This window comes from Haliotis asinina, chromosome 8, assembly GCF_037392515.1.
Source record: "Haliotis asinina isolate JCU_RB_2024 chromosome 8, JCU_Hal_asi_v2, whole genome shotgun sequence".
In the NCBI taxonomy this organism is placed as follows: domain Eukaryota; kingdom Metazoa; phylum Mollusca; class Gastropoda; order Lepetellida; family Haliotidae; genus Haliotis; species Haliotis asinina.
In genome coordinates, this window is record NC_090287.1 from 61,774,750 (window position 1) to 61,798,258 (window position 23,509).

General features: G+C 41.8%; 1 protein-coding gene across 2 annotated transcripts in view; it reads right to left on the bottom strand.

The window, feature by feature from the left end:
- The window catches only part of LOC137294547 (protein starmaker-like), a 50,247-nt gene that overhangs the window by 6,931 nt on the left and 19,807 nt on the right, over positions 1 to 23,509 (bottom strand). For both annotated transcript variants that reach the window (XM_067825587.1, XM_067825586.1), the window contains 4 exons: positions 7,324 to 7,627; positions 5,398 to 5,492; positions 3,443 to 3,497; positions 2,611 to 2,837 (listed from right to left, as the gene is read on the bottom strand). In XM_067825587.1, the coding sequence (XP_067681688.1) occupies positions 2,611 to 2,837; positions 3,443 to 3,497; positions 5,398 to 5,492; positions 7,324 to 7,627 (681 nt within the window). The remainder of the gene's footprint in view (positions 1 to 2,610; positions 2,838 to 3,442; positions 3,498 to 5,397; positions 5,493 to 7,323; positions 7,628 to 23,509) is intronic.

Consider the following 23,509-nt stretch of genomic DNA (forward strand, 5'->3'; position numbering starts at 1 on the left):
CTGTGACATTAGCCATGAGTAAAAACACGGAAACAGACATCTGTTGTAAGGTCCAGGACCAATCTAAGTAAACGTAGCCCCAGTGTTATTCGTTACAGTCCTACACTGGGTCTCACAAATCCTAGTAGGAGGCCGGAGATTGACAGCTTACCAAATCGCGAAAGTGGGCATTCGCATGTACTTTTTGAATTTTTACCTACGCAAAGGTTTGCACCCGAACGATTCCGAAAGCTATTTTCCCTATGATCGCTTCCGGTTGATGCACATGGAGCACGCCACAATAGCGTTTTTGGCTATATTCCAGGATGTCAGCTTTCGGAAATATTAGCTAATGGTAACCCTGACAACAGAAATTAAAAAAGCTTATAAACTGCAGGTCAAATATCAGTGTTATATGCGGAATTTCGTTTGTTGAGAGATCATTGTCAGAGACCGGAGTATTTTGTAGGATTTTCGTTTGTTGAGAGATCATTGTCAGAGACCGGAGTATTTTGAAAGTCCCACCAAATCCTGAAGTGTAGCCGTTGTCGGATTGGTTAAATTAGTTTTACCGTCTCCCATTTGATTGGACGACCATAGGTTGCTCAAAGGTTACCTGACGCAACCTCCTACTAGGTTTTGTTAGACTCAGTGTAGGAGTGTAACGAATAACACTGAGACTAAGTTTAGTCACACTCACACTCACACATTCTTGTCGTAAAATGAGGTACTTTCTGAGAAAGCAATCATTGTTTTAAATTTTAAACTTTGAATCTCTGCTTGTGTTTGTACTGTAGTTGATCAAACACTAATTTGCTTCGACAACAGTCTGTGCCCATGTGATAGCCAGTTGGACTGTGCACACAGTCCCACAAGAAATTGATCACCACGTCCCACTGCGCAAAACTTTGCCTCCAGATATTCTCAGTCGATTAATACTTGTGGTCAAGGGAGTACTTACTTACTGTCGCCGGAGACAGTAAATTGTGTCGGTCTCTCGTTACAGGTTATTTGGTTTGTGAAAGTGAAATAGATAATCCGATAACAATATTGGCGTATTGTCTGGGCCTCTTCGGTTACACCCCCTGTCGTTTGGCCGTATACTGTGATAACAGTACTTGTGTACTGGCCGTACATTGTGTGAACAGTATTTTTGTTCTGGTCGTATACTGTGGCAACAGTACCTGTATATTGGCCGTATACTGTGGCAACAGTACTTGTGTATTGGCCGTATACTGTGGCAACAGTACCTGTATATTGGCCGTATACTGTGGCAACAGTACTTGTGTATTGGCTGTATACTGTGGCAACAGTACCTGTGTGTTGGCCGTATACTGTGGCAACAGTACCTGTGTAATGGCCGTATACTGTGGCAACAGTACCTGTATATTGGTCGTATACTGTGGCAACAGTACCTGTATATTGGCCGTATACTGTGGCAACAGTACTTGTGTATTGGCCGTATACTGTGGCAACAGTACATGTATATTGGCCGTATACTGTGGCAACAGTACTTGTGTATTGGCCGTATACTGTGGCAACAGTACCTGTATATTGGCCGTATACTGTGACAACAGTACTTGTGTATTGGCCGTATACTGTGGCAACAGTACCTGTGTGTTGGCCGTATACTGTGGCAACAGTACCTGTGTAATGGCCGTATACTGTGGCAACAGTACCTGTGTATTGGCCGTATACTGTGGCAACAGTACTAATGTGATGCCACCTTTGGGGACGGTTGTTTGTACATTTGTGCTCTGTTGCTGAGACGAGTGATGGTGGGGTAGCCTGTGGATAAATCGTTCGCTCGTCACGCGAGCCCATTACTGGCGTCCTCCTTCGTGATATTGCTGGAGTATTGCTAAAAGCAGCGGAGACCCATACTCACAAACTCACTATTGCTGAAACAGTGCTAGTGTATCGGACGTTCTACTGTGGTGCTAGTTACGTCACTCCCAAATACGAACACTCTGGGCCCATCTCACTGACTGTCATCACAGTAATTGTCCTCTGTAAGGCCCGTAAGCCCTAAGTCCTGGATCCCCAAGTCACCAGGCAACTTGTTTACAAACCGTAAGCCCCAATTAGCCGCTGATGACGTCCTCGTCAGGAAACGATTCCTTACATGCTAAATACACACGTACCCTTGTTACTGGGCGTAATTACTCTGGGTCTGACTGTTCTTGACTTGTCCGACATCTTTCCCGTTGGTTGTACCGTTGCTTCAGGTTAGTCGGAGAAACACGACAGCAGCCACGGTGTTAACAACGTTGTCATTTGTGATTCTCATCTACATCATTCTTTGGACCCGCTGGCGTTGTTCCTGTCAGTCATTGTATTTCACCGGTGTATCATAGTCAGTGTTTCACTTACCTGTCGTATAATGTATACACCCTGATTGCATATCTAGTTTCGACAGCCCATGTAGCTAAACTAAAATACTGGCAGTTACAGTATTGTTACCAATAAAAATCGATTCTATTTCTTGCAAACCTTTTGTCCAACTTCCAACACTAGTGAACCGTATTCACAAAGATCCCACACAAACATACGCCTGTTAAGTAAATCTGCAATCTAAGTGTATCGTGTGATGCCATCTTTGGTTAATTTATCTAAACTGGACGCACGCACCTGATCCTCAAGAGTGTCTTGATTGGAGTTTGGCTGTTGCAGGACGGGAATGGCGTTACTCAGGTCAGCGTCTGTGGCCTTGACCTCATTTACATCGTGGGGGTCAACAAGAGGAGTTTCCGCAACTGGAACCTCGTTGTGGGCTGGTTGCACGGGTGGATTGGCGTCATTATTGATACTTCCTGCGGTCATCTGATTTCTTTCGAATGCGTTGCGCATAGGGGACTCTGAAATTAAACTTGGGATGTCAGTCCGCAACAGTTAAGTCTTCTTTAAGCCTGAAAGCCTCTCGTGACAATCACGTGACTTATTTGTGATATTTTGTAAATAGTGACACCTCTTTAATGAAAACTCATTCATCTCGATCAAAGTAAGATCTTTCGTGAGTGTAAATCATATGAGTTTCCCTTGGGATGATCAAGTCGTATGGTTTCTTATCTCATCTCTTATCCTATCCATGAATAATATTTGTTCGTGCGACTCGACATCGAGAATCAGTGAGATGGGCGAATACTTTAGCTATCAGTATATAACTGGAACTAAGGAACATTACTGGAACATGCTAAAACCAAACTAGACTTTACATGGTTTATCATCCGTCCGATGTGAAGCTCTGCGTAAATAATAATTTTAATACATCTCCCAATCAGGAGAGAAATGTATTTTATTGGATAATCTACCTTCAAACGGATTATATCTTTAAGAGTTTTCTGTTGACAAGATGGGATACATTCTGTTTTCTATCAGCCAGTGGTACAAGATTGGCAAGCCAGTGATCACGAACTATGCCACCTCAAGGGGCCAACGCTCAGATCGATCTACTGACACTTACTGTAGATAAAACGGGGAAATTCGCCCCCGGCCTTCTTCTCCACTTGCTTCGGGATCTGGAATAAATTGTGAAGCCATACGTTAAATGAAATATCGCTAATTGAGGTCATGGGGGCGGAACGACCAATTGCTTTTGTCGTGTTAGGCGAGAGAACTTCGAACCTCGGGGACCTGAAAATGCTTTAAGCTTTTCACCACCAGGTGTTGCAAGATCAGAGACATAATTTCGTTTTAGATATTTCTACTTTTTGACCCACAAATCTTGCACCGAGCTAACCAGCAGTGGTGAAGTAATAGTGGTCTCTTAGGAATACGTTCTTCCGGAATTTGTCGCACATATGTCAAATATGTCAAACTGCTGTGAATCGAGGACTTAATTAGGTATAAAGTTTATTTAGTCAGCACAAAATCGATTCTAGTTACACGAGGAAGGACAGGGGAGACGTGTGCTTTAGACACTTCTTACGTGAACCGTTCGTGATTTGACGTTGTAAACCGCCGGCTCTTCGGGATGCGACGCTATGTTAATGGACGCCCAAAGATCCGATGGCAATTTACAAACATGACGCTTTTATTTTTATGGAACGTCCTATATTCGTGTGAGATACAAGGACGCTAGGCTGTTTCAAGAGTAGGGTTACTGGTCGTTTTAAAAGGGGGATTATTTTCACGTGTGAAAAGCTACCTTGAAAATACAGTAGAAAAGGCTTGACACATTTTAACTAGAGTCGTCATGCAGGATGATATAACACAAATGAGTGAATCCATAAAACGGCTTCTTTTGTTCCGTTTTCCGCGACATTCCACTATTTTAGCGGGAGACACCAGAAATGGGTTTCACACATTGTACTCATGCAGAAAATCAAATCGGCGTGACGCGCGAAAGCAGACACCACTAAGCTATCCCAAAAAACCCCTACCGCTTTGAACACCCGTGTGTACTTTACGGCCTTGAAATACCAACTTTTATAATCGCTTTGAATTCTTGTACGCTATAGAATAAAACCGAGGCGACATTTATCGCCTTAGAGCGAGTGAGTTTAAAGAGTTAACCGGTATTACGGACATTATTTCATCCACTGCAGAGTGTCAGTTTAATGTTTAAAAAGATATAGAACTGGAACAGGACTTCCATGTTCACCACTTACGGTACAGACAAACCAGAAAAATATAAAATATACACAGGACGACCAGGGATTCGAGCCACGTGGATACGATTTAGACTCGTAAACAGAACGCAACTGGCACATTCCACTACTTGTCCGGGTGTACCCCACCCGCTTCAGCGAAGGTAATATCCGTTATATTACCGTCTCATATCGTTCAGACACATGGTGGTTAACTGTAATCATTAGAATGCACACATAATGTATTTGTATCTGTCGACGCCACGTCAGGGCTGAACACAACCTAGCAATGTATTCCAAGTATTCGTGTAAAGCTAAAGACTGCCTCCGTGGTCTAGTGGCTGGAGGGTCTGCCCTGAAAGCTTAGAGTCGGTGTTTGAACCCCGGCGAAATGTTTCTTGAGACTCTAAAATATGGTATTTGTTGTTCCGATGTCTGGGATCAGCATTCAGCGGATTAAACAAAGCGTCAGGATAAGACGTCTGAGTGGGTATGTAAAAATGCGCCATGATATTTTATGGGCTAGCATTACAACTGACATTTAATCCAGACCAGAATTCGTGCGCGCACGCACGTACATGCCTACGTGTTATGTAAGTGTAATCATCTTCACTGCGACATGAAACAACATTCTATTTCATGACCTCAATGGATAGAAACGCGCACACATATGGCTCTGGAAGATCGCTAACGAGTCAGGTGTCAGCTTCTTTGACGGCACGTTGTTTTCCAACATCGTGATCATCTACATGATAGTTTTCTACAGGCTGGGGTCGATACAACTCGCCAGATCTGTACCAACAACCTCTCCTCGTGGTGACTCACTCACCTTGGTGAGTTGTGGGCTAGGTTCCTGGAAGGCGGTAGGGTCGCTGTTATCGCTGTCCTGAGCTAGCGGGTGCCCCATAAGTTTCTCACCTTCCTCTGAAACAGAAGTGAGTTAAGGAATTATTAAAGTGTAACTCTGTATTGCGCAACATTTAAGCATTTCACATATTTTAAGCATGGGAATTGTTCATGGGTGCGTGCATGCGTCTGTGTACGCGTAAACAACTAACCTAAATCAACAAGACCAGGGATGACAGATCTATATGATATGCCACTCCAGAATGGATTTGTTGTGACAGAGATATGCAGGAGACTTGCAACCTTTGAGTTTTGTCCATTCCAGATCCGGCTTGACAGCGTCCCTGATCAAAGGGCCTGGACTGATCTGATTGCATGCGTGATGGATAGTGGTGCACACAAAGAGATTTAACGAAAAGTAGCACTCCATGGATGAAATGACACACATGATATGTTTTGGAATATAATACAACTAAACAAAGTGAATGTGTCTGTAACAATGGTCGTTTTACCTTAAAAGTATTATTTATTTATTTTTTTGTTTTCAATGACAGGTCCCTAATGTCGTATTGCGGATGTTACGTCTGCGATCCAAGATCCACTGGAAACTGGCAACGTAATTAGGAATGATCTGTTTTTTAATCGCGTGATCTACAGTGCTGCTGACATATGGAGAATGTATATCAAAGAAAACTATGTTCTCCACTGGCATTCGCCCTTTGTAATCTACTTTGAGCCAGCAATCAATGCCCCGTCAGACTTTTGGCGACTTGTAACAGTACTTGTACATGCAGAATAGAAACTGCAAGTCACATTAACGTGATTAGACCCACCTGTGATATGCAACCAGTCGCTCAATGAAGTACGAAATAACATTAACAGTTACGTCTGACAGATGCTTTTACTGCAATAGCCACATTCAATAGCATTAATGTCCCATATAGGTTACAGTAAAGGTCAGAAGAAGGCTGACGGGCATCTGTCAACGGGTGACGTAAAGAAGGATGCAGGATGTGAGAGGAGTAACGATACTGCAGGAACGTGGTTATGTTTGGTGGGTGATAAAGGTGGGGGAGAAGGGGGCATTGGCAAGGCACGGTGAGGATGGTGAGGTACGTCTTCTGGTGACAGTGACGTTCCTTCTGGAGGGGCCCAATCACTGCGCTTTAGCCAAGATCATGATCAGGTATAGAAACCGTCTGAGTAGTTTTCAGTCAGTTATTATGCACAGAAGAGCGTGGAGCTATCTGTCATGTCCTGGACTATCCGCGGATAGAACAGCGCCATGATCCGAGGGACTAATATTTATCATCGAAAACTCTGTTCATTGCTTGTGTGAGATCAAACGATATATCCTAAGAGATATGATTTAGACGGTAGATTTTGTACAACGCCCTGACGTGATGACGTCTCAATGCTAATGTCGCTGAGCTGCAAGTCCAACGGCAGAACCGTGTGCAGAGATGGACATTTATATTGAAAACTCTTGAAGACTTATTTTATGGCAAATCGACACTCGATGATAAAAGTAAAAATATCATCGGCATGCTTGGGATATTTGTAACTTTATCAACTCGTGTTGATATATCAGTAGACAAGTGGGTGAGATTCTCTATCTCCAGCATAATCCAGCTGTAACCATTAAGTGGTTCTGGAGAAACTACTCAACGTTTCCAATTGGATTGTGGACGACAGACGAAACTAAAATTTTATATTTCATCAAATGTGTAAGCATTGTCTGATTTGCTATCATCAGACGTATCATAGGAGAAAAGCGCTCCGTTTGAAAGCCAGTAACCCATTTCGCCTCTCTATATAATATATTTAATGTGAACAGATGTAATTATTGCCATTACATGAGAGTACACGGAACATTTAATGTGTTTTATAACAGCAGTTAGGCATTTACTTTCCATGATGTCTTCCACGATCTCAGGATGCTGTTTGAGACTGTGGAGGAAGACTCGAAGAACGCTCTTGACATCCTGGTCCGCGGCTTCAAGGTTGTCGGACAACCCATCCAGGTCCTCGCCATGTGGGTCGACATCCTCCGTGCTCACTCTTTCAGACCGTTTGACTTCCGGTTCATCATCGTTGTCACCAGTCTCTTTTTCTTCGCTTGAAATGACAGCCTCGTTCTCGCTGTGTGCCCTGATTGGCTGGTCTTGTTGGTGGACCCCCTGCAGCTCCAGTTCTAATGGGTCTGAAAGCGTCTGAAACAAGAAGCAGCTATGGTCAGACCTTCTTTGATGTATTGAAGTAAGAGTAGACCCAACATGTCTGTTAGACGATTAATGGTTAAGGAACGAGGCGAATTCCAAGTACCTTAAGATGGATTAAATGTCTGCTTTGTCCGATGAAGAATGCATTAGGCTAACGTAAATGATTGGCAACCTTACGGAACTTTCTCGTACACGGGAGAGCAATCAGTCAATGTCTGATGTTTTTTATGTGCTTAGAATATTTGAATTTATATTTCAAAACATGAATAAGGCGAGTTAGTAAGGGTGTTCATTTGAAGTGAATCTAACGCAAGCAAGGTATGTGAAGTAGTGGTAAGGCAACCCGTATTGACAATAGTTTCAACGCTCGGTTTGTTTATGTTAAGTGAATAGTGTTACACAGTGAATTGATTCTTGAAAGTGTCAGTATAACCCTGTCAGATCAACTTCATCCAATAACACGTTGAATGAATATTTCAGGTTTTAAGGACTAGATCAATATTGTTTCTTGAGAGCGTTAATTTGTGTTCGTGAACTAAAACCAATATCAAACGATCGGTGAGCAATACAGAACGTTTATGAAACATTAATCAATGGAATATTAATGTGGTATGGATTAACAGTCATTATTGAAGGTATGCAAGATTCATAAACAATACGGAGAGTTAGGAGGATTAACAGCCACCATGGAACATGAACATGATTTACGACCGTCAGCGTAAACAAGTTTAACAACTACCACTGAGGCTAAACAGGTGTTAACAAAGTGAGTGAGTGAGTGAGCGAGTTTTACGCCACATTCAGCAATATTCCAGCTATATGGCGGCGGTCTGTAAATAATCGAGTCTGGACCGGACAATCCAGTGATCAACAACATGAGCATCGATCTGCGCAATTGGGAACCGTTGACATGTGTCAACCAAGTCAGTGGATCTGACCACCCAATCCCGTTAGTCGCCTCTTACGACAAGCATGGTCGTGGTATTAACAAAACTGATGTGGGTAGACAGGATTAACACCAGCATGGAAGACAGACAGGATTAACAGCTACCATGGAAGGCAGACAGGATTAACAATCACAATGGAATATGAACAGGACTGACAACAAGCAGGACAGGTAGACCGTGACAAGTCTAAATATACGGTTGCAAAACGAAAATTCAAAACAAAAGACTTAAGAGCAGACGCAGTTTAACGTGGCAGAATCTAAAGTAGACCTACATCAGATGACCTGAACCAGCAACATCAATAACCATCCTAATCCTACGACATCATTCCATATTCTTTCCTCTCGATTCATTGCGGCTGAAAACGACATCAATTCCTCTTGAATCAACATCCCTTTAATGAGTGTTCAATACGGTCCAGTCGCCCCAATCCACGAATTACGTGCAGCTGGGCCTCGCCAGACAGGACTATACACGAACGCACATTAGCAACGACACGCGCAGCACGAGACGGCGACAGGAGCCGCATTATGTGAGGCACGTTTCCGTCTTTGATGCAACTTAGTCCAAATCGACAGCAGGACATCAAAAGGACCACGGTAACCAAAAGGAGTATGGTGCCAATGCTACTTCAACGCGCATATACGGTTCTAGCCCCTTAGCGTCACATGTGGTCAAACCGGTTGAGGTATATGCACTTTTCATGTTTAGTCTTTGAAGGCTTCTGATGTGGCAAAGTTGTCAGGCAAACGCAGTGCTTTTGACAGGACGTATTTTGTGTGGAGATGTACAGTTATTTGTGTGGCGATCAGAGGTGTAGGTACCATTAGTCTGTTGCCAAAAAGGTTTGGCAAGCCCTCAATACTGCCTAAATATATATCTTTGCAACCTATCAGCTTTACTGGATTGATACGCGCCTGGAGATGAACCTTGTAAACGAACGTATTGTGTTTATAAGGAGGTATTTATGTCGAGACTCCCTTAGCGTCTTGTAGCGTGTCGGGACGGAAGAGAGGCCTTGGGTTTAACCCGATAACTTAAAGACCCGGGTTCGATTCCCCACGTGGGTGCAGTGTGTGAAGTATATTTCTACGTACCCTGCAATATTGCTGGAATATTGCTTAAAATTTCAAAACCCACCCTCAGTTTTGCACCGTGATGAACTTTATAAACAAACACGTCACTTCTATGAGAAGTACCTTGAGTCATTCGTGACATACTTTACGTCGCGAAACCGCTTTTATTTTATTAGGAGCTTTTGTTATGTTGAACTTTATCAATTAACACACCACTTTTGTCAGAAGATAGATCATTTGAAACGCTTAGTGTAGAGCTTTTATTTGTGTTTGACACGAGAGAACTATTGATAATTAACTAATCATTGTATCACAAGCAATGATGTGGCACTGACAAATCTATACAGAATATTCTGCCAAGTCACGGTAGAACGTTTAATTGATTATGGGAAGCGGCTGACAATAGGATCCATTACATTAACTCATCTCCAACTGAACGACCCCTTGGGCATGATTCCAGAGATATATGTTGTTGGTAGTGGGCGTTGATCTAATTAGAACATCCCATGCACTAAGTCCAAACTCGAGGAGGAAATGGCTGGATTATGAGAGCTTACTGACACACAAACGAAGTAACCGTTCTCAGAGTCGTTAATGGGGTGGTCACCTGTACTTCTTGGTGTTTAGAGATCGCATGATAGGCTCCAGTGCAAGGTACTGCTGTCTAGAACTAGCTCTAAAACATGAATAATGACTGTAGCATCCTGTCTCAACAGATTAGTGATGTTACTGACCCTGTCTTCCACATTTATATCCACCCGTCCATCCATCTATCTGCCATCCATGTGGCCGTCCATTTGCCCATCCATCCATCTGCCTATCATCCATCGTCTATTCATCTTTCCATCCGTGCGTCTATCCACCAATCCATCGGTCCAACCATCTATCAGTCCGTCCGTTCATCTGCCCACCCATCTGTCAAACACGGCCTCTTTTCAGGAAACCATTATACTAATGTAAACATTGAAACGTCATTTGAGCATTTGAACTATTCAGTATTTGTTATCACTATTCCCAGCATATAACTTAATTGATGATGTTTGGTATTATCAACAGTCACGGTCTTCTTGTAAATACATATACAGAGAGAATAAACCATTAGAGACTCCATATTCTCGCCCATGGGGGAATCTGTCATTCACACCAGGTGACGCTATCTACGTCATTTCCGATATTCAATACTTTAACACTTCATTCCTCTAGTAACTTCATCCTCGCAGCTCATTTTGAACTACCGCCTCATAAGCATGTTTCAGCTGCCAATTAGTAATGACATACATTTTGAGGGAAAGGAATAACCCATCTTCAAGACACTACTGGAGCCCTGAATTTCCCGATCTACATCGGGTTAAAGTTGAAAATATATTTCACATAGTGAATTGTGGACAAGCTTTTACAACGCATGAAGCCGTTCTCAAAGAAACATCTGATACCCTAAACGTACTCGGCGAAACGCGATTGCATATCCAGCAGCTACGTCAGTAGTAGCCGGTTCTTGTCAGTTTGAACCAGATTTTAAATAAAAGAGCCAAATGTAATTCCATAATCGTTATAAAAAACGGCCACGACGCAGAACTTCAATCATTGCTTATCTGATTCATCTGGGGGAAGATGTGAAAACAGTGATGTTCGCGGAAAGGACATGTTTAATCATGATCTGTTCATTAGGGAGAGTCCATTGGATTGTAGATTCTGACTGTATCAACTAGTGAAGGTATACAGGGTGTAGCTAAAATGTGAGATTATCCTGCAAAGGCAAGTGAGTTTTTCATTTGACAAATACCCAGGAACATGCTGTTATACACCTATGTGTCAACTGGGATGAGCATGAAGCATCCTTTTTGCTAGAGAGAGAGAGACTTTATTTTAGCAATTGAGGCCGCGTGGCCCAGAGTGCAAATGCAAAGTATTCACTGAACATATATTCATACAATTCTGTTAACTATAAATGTACATTTGGATGTGGGAGATTAAGTACAGTTATACATATTCCCTTTAAGGTAAATGGCTAGACCTTTCATGATGTTTTTATTTGTACATGACATCAATTGAATAAACGCATCTCTTGTTGGATATTGACGAAACATATTTGGTAGGAGATTATTTCTACTTTCCTTAAAATATGGACAGACAAGTACAAAATGAAACTCATCTTCAATAACTTTTAGATTGCAGCGTTCACAAAACAAATCACTCCGATCAGTACATTTGTTAGAATGCAGTGTTTGAATTTTTAAACAATATGATAAACATCTAAACTTTGCAAGTGTTTTAATCAAATCTCTATCAATATCAGCATTTAGATACTTTTCTTGTTCAAAGACAGTTTTATAAGAAGAGTAGGCTCTCTCAAGAATGAAGATGCTTCTATTTTCCCATACCAAGACTGAATGTTTAACTCTATACATGTCTGTTTAAACAAAGTCATAAAATGACATACATTTCCGCGATCTTGAAAAATCCAAGCATATGAATAGCCAGTTTGAAAAACAACATTCTGACATGAGAAGTCCAGTTTACACTGCCATCTTCATCATGGGCTTTAAGCATAATATAACAAGCACTGAAGTATGGATGAGGCTAGAAATGACAACCTGCCTACTAGGAGCACTCTTCTAGGAATGTCACAATTCACCGATGCACCGGTGCTTTGCAAGCTTTACACGATACAATACACTGTTCATGCGATTTTATATCGATTCGTTTTGGTGGGGTTTTTTTTTGTTTGCTTGTTTGGGGTTTTTAGCTCATATCGATTACCATTTTTAGTCTTAACACGTCTGTCTGTCAAGTTTGTGACGGTGCTCCAACTGGGACATACTCTCGAACACCTGCATCGTGACAACCTTACGTCCAAGTTTGTGACGGTGCTCCAACTGGGACATACTCTCGAACACCTGGTACCATTATTATTTGATAGTGGTCCACAAACACATGCATGTGGTATATAATAATCTACAAATAACTAGGACAATAGTGGAGAATAATTGCATCTGTGTCACTTTAATCACTGTACAACTGTTTGAAATCTTTGAATGATGCAACCCTGACCAGAACGGAGCCCTGGCATCAACAATTGTGACTTCTGAAAACGGACCTTTGTTTTAGCATCAGGTCTTTGCAGACTCTCCGTCCAGTGAAGGTATCGATAACTACCATTCTGTTCGTGTCCCACAGATACTGCCAGAAAAAGACCAATCAAAAACAGTCAGCCCTGTGTAGATCTAACTAGCCATTCAAGATGGCCAGTAAAGGCACGCTTCAACATTTAACGTTAATGATTCGAGAGTCCAAGCCAAGGATGCAAGAGGCCCACTTAAAGAAGGCCAATTCATTCAACTAAGCGAAATTGATTTCACTCGTCCACCAAAGGTCTCTAAATCTTCAAGTCTCGTACTCTTGGAATCGATAGGTCACAATGACCTACGCAGACGTCTCTGACCAGTCCTCACACGGAACTGCCACGTTATCGGACCATCCTCCAAAAATGTTTGTCTAACGCTCTCAGACTTCAGGGTGCCAAGCCAGTATTGCAAAACCATTCTTTGTCATCTAAAAGTATGCAGATCCCAAACCGATTTCCCCCATTACTTAGGGTTGAAGTTACTACTGGCATTGTGTGGAAGACTATTTGGATGTAAGCGTTAAATCATTGCTGATGTATGCCTAAGTATAACATGTTACAATAAGACAATTTTATTCATTCAAGTCTCGAACACCTATAATGCTGTATAAGTCTTTATGCACATGAAAAGTCTGTAAAGTCTGCGTCTTATCTTTAAGGTAGGCATTCAGAAATTGACTAAATATATTCCTTACACATAATGTGTCAACAGCCCATGACAATATTCTTGGCATGGTGTCGTTGGCATTAGTTAAAGATTTATCCTCACTTGAGGCCAGCTTCCCTAATCACGGTTTATGTAACCAAACCCGGTTAAAACGTCCACGAGGCGGGACTTTGATCAAGGGACGTCTAACCTCTTTGGCAGGAATAAACCATAAGCTTCTTTACCAGCAGAGGGAGTCCGAAATATAGCTGAGACTTTTACAGAAAACTAGCTCACGACTTAACTACCCTCTGTGGTCAACAGAGGGGGGCTGGCTGATCCAGCTCGTGGTGGCTTCAGAGCCTCGAACACCGCGGTAGCTTCACGCGGTGCAGTAAGCTAAGGATTATATCTCCCTGAGATACCATAAACAGCTTAGACCGAACAACAGATGTAGACCTACTGGAATTGATGCTACTGCTCAGGAGAAAACTTATTGATTACAAGAATGAGGAAAACAGGATTTGGAGACTCATTAGAAAACTCGCCAGAAGCTAAAATAATTGATTCGTTGAAAAGGTTTGCACTAAACGCGGGCAAAAAAGATTAATTTGCTAAAAGTACCCAGATGAATTCAAAGGCACACTCAGATCAATCGCCTAAAGATGGAGATCAACAACGTATACTGTTCTTTACTCGTAGACAGCCACCTTGTATTACCATGAGAATAAGGTGGTATAATTGTAATTGTCTTGGGTGATAATAATTATAGGGTAATAAAAGTGATTTTATGTTTCTAGAAAATACACATAATGATGTTTTATTTAATCTTTTAGGGATGTAAAGCATGTTTCGTTACACGATACATGGATATCATCCTTGGTTTGGGCAGACAGAACCAAGCACCAAATTCTACTGTTCTGGGGCTCCTTTCACTAAGGTGGTCGTAAGTCACTAAGGTATCCTTAGTGCAATGTTAAAGAAATGGGAGTTAAGGTTAACCTTAGTAAAGGTTTCTTCGTGAAAGGAACCCCTGAATACTTATCAAATATTCTTTTCATTAAAATATTGAAACCTTGTACATCATTACAAAATAAATTTTATGATCAAATATATAAACAGCATCCCCTGGTAAAGAAATGAGAATTCTACACGGGAATAGATAATACAAGGTAAAACTGGAATTGGCATTCGGTATAATTTTCGTTATTAGTACGTCAAATTAGGAAATGTCCTCCAGATGGCTACCGTGTGTGTCGCAGGCGTCATCTACGTACCGCTCCGCTAGCCATTTCGGCATTACTGATACACAGTTATTCATAAACATATCCTCATGACGTAGTCGGAATTGCACAGTCGAATCTACTTCCAGCGGGGACGCCTTGTGTCTGTAGCCAGAGATTTGGCGCATTTAGCACCACTTATTACATGTCTGAAAGCTTTACAAAGCATTGACCATTGAATCCTTAATAGGAATGGAAACATGACATCTGTGACCTGTTAAACCGGACATCGCACCGACTCGGTTTAATGAGGAACATGTGCAGAATTTCTGCGTACTTCTACGGGTTTGTATTGCTATAATAATGAGTTAGTGAGTTTAGTTTTACACCGTCCCTACAGTAATGAAGAATAGTTGATGCGGTGCCTCGGTCAATGTGATCCTCATCAAAGAAATCTGAAACTGTGCAGTCGAGATTGGTTAGAAGTGACCTTAGAGAAGTACGACTGATAGGAACTGTTTACAACCCACTTTGGCTATATAAAACGGAAGGCGCATGCCACTATCATCTCACATTACATGAACATTTTTGTGTATACCCCGCTTACGCCCAGGATGCCATTTTGGTAGCTCGACCACCGGTGCTGAACGGTCAATAGTATACTGAATTCGTCTCTGGCGTTTTGTAGAAACATGAAGTTAGAAAACGATTCGGGATTGGGGACTGGATGTCCGAATTAGAATGTTTCTTGTTCACATTCGGAATTCTAATCCCCAGTCTGAATATTTTGTTCATATTCGGGATTCGAATTCCGAATCTGACTTTTTTTTCATATGGATACTGATATTGATCTTCGGAATCAGTATCCGAATCCATCAGAATCAATATTTTAATCTATCAGAATCAGTATTCGAATCCCGAAGCTGACAAAATATATGATTCGGGATTTGTATCCCGAATCTGAAAAAAGACCTGAATCCCTATTAAACTTCATGTTGCTGCTTTTTGTCATTTTTTAAATAGAATCCTTACTTTTATGAGACTTCATTTTTGGAAACTTTCCTTTACTTTTCAGCAATGTTATAAGTGTTCATATACATTGTCATTGCGCTGCTATAGTTTGTACTGTCACTGTGTCCTGGTATTCTGTTGTGAACTGACATTATAATCCCTTTGTTAAAATCTGATTGTTTGATTGTGTGAATGTTTGAACAGTATATCTTGCAGTTGTGCGGATTGTGCCGTGTTATACAAATTATACTCTCGATCCACTCGTCTGACGTCACATACTTCATCAACTGAATATAGTGCTATCTGCACTGATGTTGTGCTTGTTACTACCTTTCAGCTTTGTTTTGTACGGCCACTCTATGCTTCCATTATATTTCCTTTGGAAGAAGTTGTTCGGGTTGTTTGAATGTTTGTGCGTTAATTCTTTATATTTCAGGATCCTATCGTGTTATAGAACATTATTTTCTTGATCAATATGTTTGACGTCACCTGCTTCACCAGCAGCATCCCAAACCACATACATCTTGACACATGGCCTATATGTTAGGAACACAGGCGTAATACTATTATAGAAGTCAATACATGCATGGAAGCAATCAATAATCTTTTATGTTGTGGGAAGGTTCACCGTCCAGGATTGTGCTGATTCCCTTCTGAGTATAACTGTTTATGTTTGTTCATAATTTCGATTTTTGGAAGCTGTGAAGATATTGAGACTGAATCGTCGGTCTCTGATGGCCGCCTCAAGGGCGTTACCGTTATTTTAAGTAGCTGTAGGCAAGTAGCATCCATTAGGCATCACAAGAACATAGATGTAGGTCAATGTGATATAATCACAGGAGCAGACATCGGTCTAAGCAATGTCACCACAAGGCGACATACAAGTCTACACGACACGACAACATGCTAAGGATTTTGACATTCGTTTAAGTAATAGCATACTTTGACGAAGTATTAATACTACATTACAGCACCCCGAGGACGAAGACGTATGTCTTTGAAACAGCATTTGATTGACGAAGTATTAAATATTACATAATCTCACTCAAAGGACGAAGATATAGTATGTTTAACAACACACGTAGGGGTAACAGCTAGTGTGATCTGTTACCGTTTTCTGGTAAGATGCGACCTGGTGCTCGAATCACCAATCTTCCGGTCACCGTAGCCATGGAGACGACGTGCTGCATGAGGATGTGCATCTGCAAGTTAAGCTGGTTGGGTTTTTGCATTTGTCCTACTGTACCTTTGCCACGTAGAACCCTCTGAGGGGATTTCGAGAGAGCTGAGGGACTCATGTCTAATGCAGTGTTTAAACACTCAAACTGGTTCTGCAGAGCTATGTTAAATACTACTTCTCATATTGCACTACTGAGTACTCGTCCAACCAGTTACTTCATCAACATCCTAAGCGGTGACTTGGGAATGGGGGGAACAATGTGGTGGTCAATAAAGTTTTGTGCCGTTTTTTTTTTCAAAATTCAGCATTTCTGTAGGTGACCGAGAAAAGGGTTCACATGTTGTGCCCTTGTGGATAAAGGAAATTGGGAAGCGAATAGCAGGTATTTTAACTACAGGGCTATCCTGAAACACTGGATGAATTTCTTTAATTTGCGTAAAAAGAGAAAAATAGTATGTTATTGCATAATCTATTTTGAGAAATGCTTAGACGGCATATATATTTCAACAGAGAGATTACGAAATCTGGTCTGCTTTCGGTGGGAAGTGTCAATGTGTTTTAACTGTTCTCTCAGTTAAACATGAAAGCATAGGAAAGTTGTCATTTAAATCTTAAAATGGTGGAGTAATCAATCCCATGTCGACAACTGTTGTGAAATAACAGTGCGGGGGTGGACAATGATGGAAGACAGTGGTGATGAATTTTGACAAGGACGGAACTTAAGAGCAAATAAATACAACGGTGCGTATAAACCACCATGTCTGATTCCCCAAAGGCTATTTCCAACGCCAGCAGCGCTGAGGGACCACGTGTCTCCAGGCAGTAACACCGAATTACATGCATCACGATTCAGCCTCGTAACATCTGATATAACTGTTGTGATGGTGGTGATACTGTCGGCAGACGAACGGTCTGTGGTAAATATTTATTTACCTAATATCTTGTCAGGGTAGGAGCATTATCGCCGATAAGGTGACCTTCACCATTGTCTCTACTGGGAGCAATGGATTCATCTATGTTAGATTCAGATAATCCAAGTTTTAAATGATGAGGGACATATAGTTTGGACACAGTTAATGAGCTGGATGGGGGGTGGATGGGGGGTGGGTGGGTGGGTGTGGGTTTGGAGGGACGTGGGGGTGTGGCGGTATCACTTGTTGCGTTCCTGACTTCATATGACCGCTGCTATAGCATAGCGCGCGAACCTTTATTGCAAGGGTATATATGTTTCAAGGACAGAATGCTAGAGACCTCCACATTTATGACTGAAGACACTTTGAAGACACCGGCGACCCTGCTGAGTAGGAAGTATATGTTAGACATGTTATCTATAGCAGTACATCAAGACGAATATGCGTCTGAAGCTAAACAGAAGCTGTCAATAACATTAATAAAATCGTGTCCATCGGTTCTTTTCTGTGCTTTAAATTTGCCAACTGGGTATCAGGGCCTGCTGCAGTCTGCAGGCTTTAAAATCTACAGGCCCTGAATGAAATCTGCAGGCCCATTTTGTTAAAGTCAAACCAATAACAGCAAAATAGACTACAATCTACACAGTTTCACATTCTCAGCTAGAGAGACGTTCCTGTTTGTTTAAGATTTGTGTTGACATTTATATGCGCAAAGCGCTGAAATACCGGGAAATGAATCTCTAATTTAAGTTATCGCATCACGGTGTATCATGGATAATTTCCGAACGTTAATAAAGAAAAAGGGGGAAAAGATAGAGTTGGAAAAAGACAGATAATATATTGAAAACCACTAGGAGCTGTGGATATTTGAAACTACCCAATACAATCACAACAGGGGGCAGGCCTCCGGTTCGGCGATTTTCTTCGAACGCTGGTGCCCACAGTTATTCTTTATGACGTCAACGTCAAAGAAAAATAACTGACAGAAAGTCATGATACACCATGGTTTCAGTAAGACGAAAACTGATTGGTGTTTTTCATAGCAATGTTTTTATATATGACGGTTTTATATATTACGTAGACATCAAGTAACACCAGTAACCGTTTCAGTGTTAGGTACTGTCCAGGGCCCACTTGCACAAAGCCATCTTAGCGCTACAATTACTGTACCTCCCACTCTCCAACATAGGCTTAAGATAGTCATAGCGCTAAGATCGCTTTGTTAAAGTGGGCACCGTAGCCCAAAACAGCAGCTTAGGAGCCCAGATCAGCAAGCCAGCGGGTCAAGAGTATTCATCACCAGCTGTATGTTGATCTGACAGTGAAATCTGCTCATTGCATTGTTTATTTGCTTTAGACTGTATAAATACTAAATGGATCATAGCTTTATCATACTGATCTAATCGGTGCTGGCGAATACAGGCGTATCCTAGTTCTGGTTGGTAAACACCGACTGAAAACAGCGTATTTTGGTAAACACATCGAACAAATTTGAAACTGGCGCTCGTGAACGGATGTAGGCTAGCCAAGGCCTCGCCGGTGTCGGTTTATCCCTCAAGTGATATAGTCATAGGACAAGCATTTGGAGAGAGGGGTCTTGATTGTCAGAAAAGATTTGGTCTGTCACGCGCAACCGGCAGTCTCGCTATCCCTCTATGATCCAATGTCAAACGATTTTTGCACGAGGTCATTTTTTTCGCTAAGGGGAGGATTTAGCTTCTCAAAGGATGATTTGATGAAAACGGTATGAATGATAATTGATCAGTTGTGATACAGCGTCAAATGGTCCACTATCACTATGACTTCCCCTTGAGATCACGCTAGATATATTGACATATTAACTTTAGTGAAGGTATTATCACAAGGAGTTATTTATAATTATTAATGTCCACACCCTTTTCGTACTTTACTAAGAGCGACATTCAACTGTCATCACCGTACTCACGTCAAGAGCAAGCACAAGACCTCCCATGAGTGAGTGAGTGAGTGAGTGAATGAGGACCTAGGCAACAATTAGTAATATTCAGCACGCGTCAAACCATGTGAATACCAAAATGGACCACGATATTGCACTCTTGTTAGGAATCGAACCTCAGTCCCCCGAAGCAATCAACAGGACGAGTCTACCCTACCCTACAACTCAAATACATCCGACTCCTCCAGTTGGCCACTACATGTATAAACACAGATGATTGCGAAAGGTGACAAAAGGTGAATCGTGTCCAGGTTGTGAAAACATCAGTGATGAAGAATGACAGTGGATAATTACGATATTTGTCGACTGGCAGATGTGGTTACTCAACCCACATCGCGCAACAACACCATAGATATGGTGTATACTAAATGCCGACCTGTCTTCCATCATTGCACTATGCACTGAAAACAAAGAGCCACGATGAACTGTCACGTTTACTTGTCTACATCAATCCACAGACTATGTGTACGAGTGTGACTCACACACAGCCAAACGCTTGATTTATTAGTGGACGCTATAGCTTGTACCATGTTCATACGCGAGCTTGCCTCAAGGGACAGAGTCCAACATATACAGATCTCTAACGATGGCCAATGGAGAATCAAAGGGCATTGGTTCAATTAGTCCTGTGAATGGAATGGACTCCACTCTCGGTATTGATCATGAGTTACCTGGGGACAAGTCGGCTACTGATACATACAACCCGAGGACATATATGGCCCAAGTAATTAGTGTTTGTTTATCAACAACGATCTTTACCCCGCCCATTGTTCCGTTGTTACCCGCGATGATTGAAGCATCCAGAGGGACAATGATTCGTGACAAAGATCGTCGTCTCGAGCATCCGACACAGATCGATACTCGTGGCTACGCGATTACCTCTTTAGTGCAACGGACGCCTTAATTACGCAATATGTGCGGCATAAACCCACAGCTGATGAAACCTGGTTACGGAAATGTTTAGTGGATGTTTAGCGATAATTTGAGTGCATTTTCATCGAGAAGCGAGAAGTGCCATCATTGATCGTTCATTTGCACAATTTCTCTGCTGGATATGCAATGTCGTTTTGTAGTTTCTGTTTTTGATGTTTCTGTTTTGAAACGCTTTGACTGACATTTAGAGATAATTATATTAAACATTAAACCTAGAGAATATTTACTTAATATTTCTGCACAGACCATTAAACACAAAACATGGGCTCAAACATTAACGACTTAACAGTAAATCACAAATGTTAATACCATACAAGCATATTTTGTCAGAGAAAGAACAATGAAACCATCGAAGACAGTGAACATGGCATTCAGGGATCCGTAACATGTCATCAGGGATCCGTAACATGTCATCAGAGATCTGTAACATGTCATCAGGGATCTGTAACATATCATCAGAGATCTGTAACATGTAATGAGGGATCCGTAACGTAGTCATCTGAGTTCCGTAACACGGTCATCAAGGATCCGTACATGGGCATCAGAGATCCGTAACATGTCACCGGGGATCCGTATTATGTCATCAGAGATCCGTAACGTGTCACCGGGGATCCGTAATATGTCATCAGAGGTCTGTAACATGGTCATCAGGGGTCCGTCCTCAGGTATCAGAATCATGTCATGTGCGATCCATGACATGTCATCGGAGATCTGAGAAATACACGTACCAAACACCTGACTCATACTGAGTGGTGAGAACAGTATCAGTACTAGAACAGTATCAGTACCCCAGCGGGTATTATAAAGTACAATATCAAATGTTAACCCCAGACGTTAACCAGGTGTCGCCATCATGAGCTTGTGAAATGGAGTAAGGATCGCGATTTCTATTCTCTGAACATATTTAAAAAAGCTCCAAAATTTGAGTTGATTGTAAGAAAATATCTCCTTCAAAAAGATCAATACTTTAAGTATGTACTCTGTAGGTACTCGCCTGAAGGTAAGGTTGTCACTTTGTTTCGCCAGAGACAGAGTTCTGTTTCTCACAACAATGCAATGTGTGTACTGTTGCGCTTCAACGGTGTGTCCACGGTATAAAATATATTGCGTAAATACTGAACCCAAACCAAATGGCGTGTCAGCAAGATCTCGTCAGCAACCACTGACGGCATCTTGACCCTGTCAATAGCGTGAATGAATCTGTATGTTGGATATCGTTTAGTACATATACACCACCGCCGCCATACGATCTTTCCTAACCACATCGGCAAAAATACCCCAGTATGCAAATAACTGTTATTGTCTGAAAAACAATGGAACAGTAACTTGATCACTTCACGAGGTTTAACCAGTAACCATAGCAGATAGATAGAGATCACTATTGCAGCTGCAACGCCCTCTAGCGGCAGGTACAGAGCACGTCTGCGATCGCCCCGATAAGTCCGGAAGGAAGGACTTAGAATAGCAATATTCCCTACGTTGGGGCAACCTTTCTGCCGTTCTCAGCAATACGATCATAACAAATTGAGTTTCGAAGATGCAAGGCTTCGTTTCTACAGCTATTATACGTCGCTATTAGTCTAGATAGCGTCGTTAGGATTTGATTTGATGTGTGTTTTATTACGACCATGAACGCGTCTGTAATGATGACGCTAAATGGATTATGGGCTAATCAACCACACGACGTAACAGGCGGGAGTCGTTCTGACCCAAAGTGAAATTCATCAGCATCTAGCTCACCCATCGTTATCGTCTCATCTAGCCGGATAGAGCGGCTTTTTGCACTTAATGGATATCGATCTGAGGTTTCGAAAACGATCGCCTTCACCTACTGATAGCTGATCTGTATAAGCATAGAATGGTGTTGATGAGATGGAAAATCTACAAGTTCAGGATTGAAACGAGCTGACGAGCCCTTGATTCCCCCTTATGATGCAACTAGAGTATCTTTCTACTAAGGGGCATCTGAGGGGCACCTGGAGAATAGTGTGTAATTAACTCTCATCTGTACTCTTGTAATGCTGACTAGGCAGCCTTGACTTAATGTTGCTTTGACAACTACTCTCGTTATACTGTCCGTTTCAAAAGTTTAGAATCACTGAAAACATTCGGGATGTGAGCGTGTGTGTGTGTGTGTGTGTGTGTGTGTGTGTGTGTGTGTGTGTGTGTGTGTGTGTGTGTGTGTGTGTGTGTGTGTGTGCCTGACATCAAAGATTGATTCCTCCACTAACTAGTAGCGACCAACTGCAAACAGTAAGCGGATGAATTGCACGAGGGTCAAGCATCAAATTGCAATATCGTGCATTTGAACAGCTGCGTGCTGGTGTAAAGCTATGCTGGGAAGACGACAATTATCACTAATTTTATCATTTATTGAACTTTCCAACGTTAAGAAATTGTTTTACAGTAATACATCAGTTCATGTGTGAACGGTGCCTTTAAACATGATGGAATTGTTTCCAAAATTATATTCAAAACAGTTGCCTAAGGTAAGTGGCTATATTTACACTAGTGAGTTTAAACGTTTGAAATGAAGTATGTTATTGGGTGCCAATTTGATGTGGTAGAAAATCTGTTAAACGCTCAGCGGGCGATTACCTTGGGAAAATGAACAGTGACAATTGTCTGTCCAGACTCCTTGAGAAATCTAATCTAAAACAGTTCACTGAAGTCAATTGTGCCCTGTACAAATGCGGGAACATATGGTACGAAGGTAAGATGGGTATAGTGTTAGATCAATTCTGATGGTCGGAGAAAGTCTAGACTCGAACTAGCGTATATTTGCACAGCAAGGGAGGCAACTTTTATCAGAGTTAACGTTAGGTGACTAGTCCTTCCAAGCCCTAG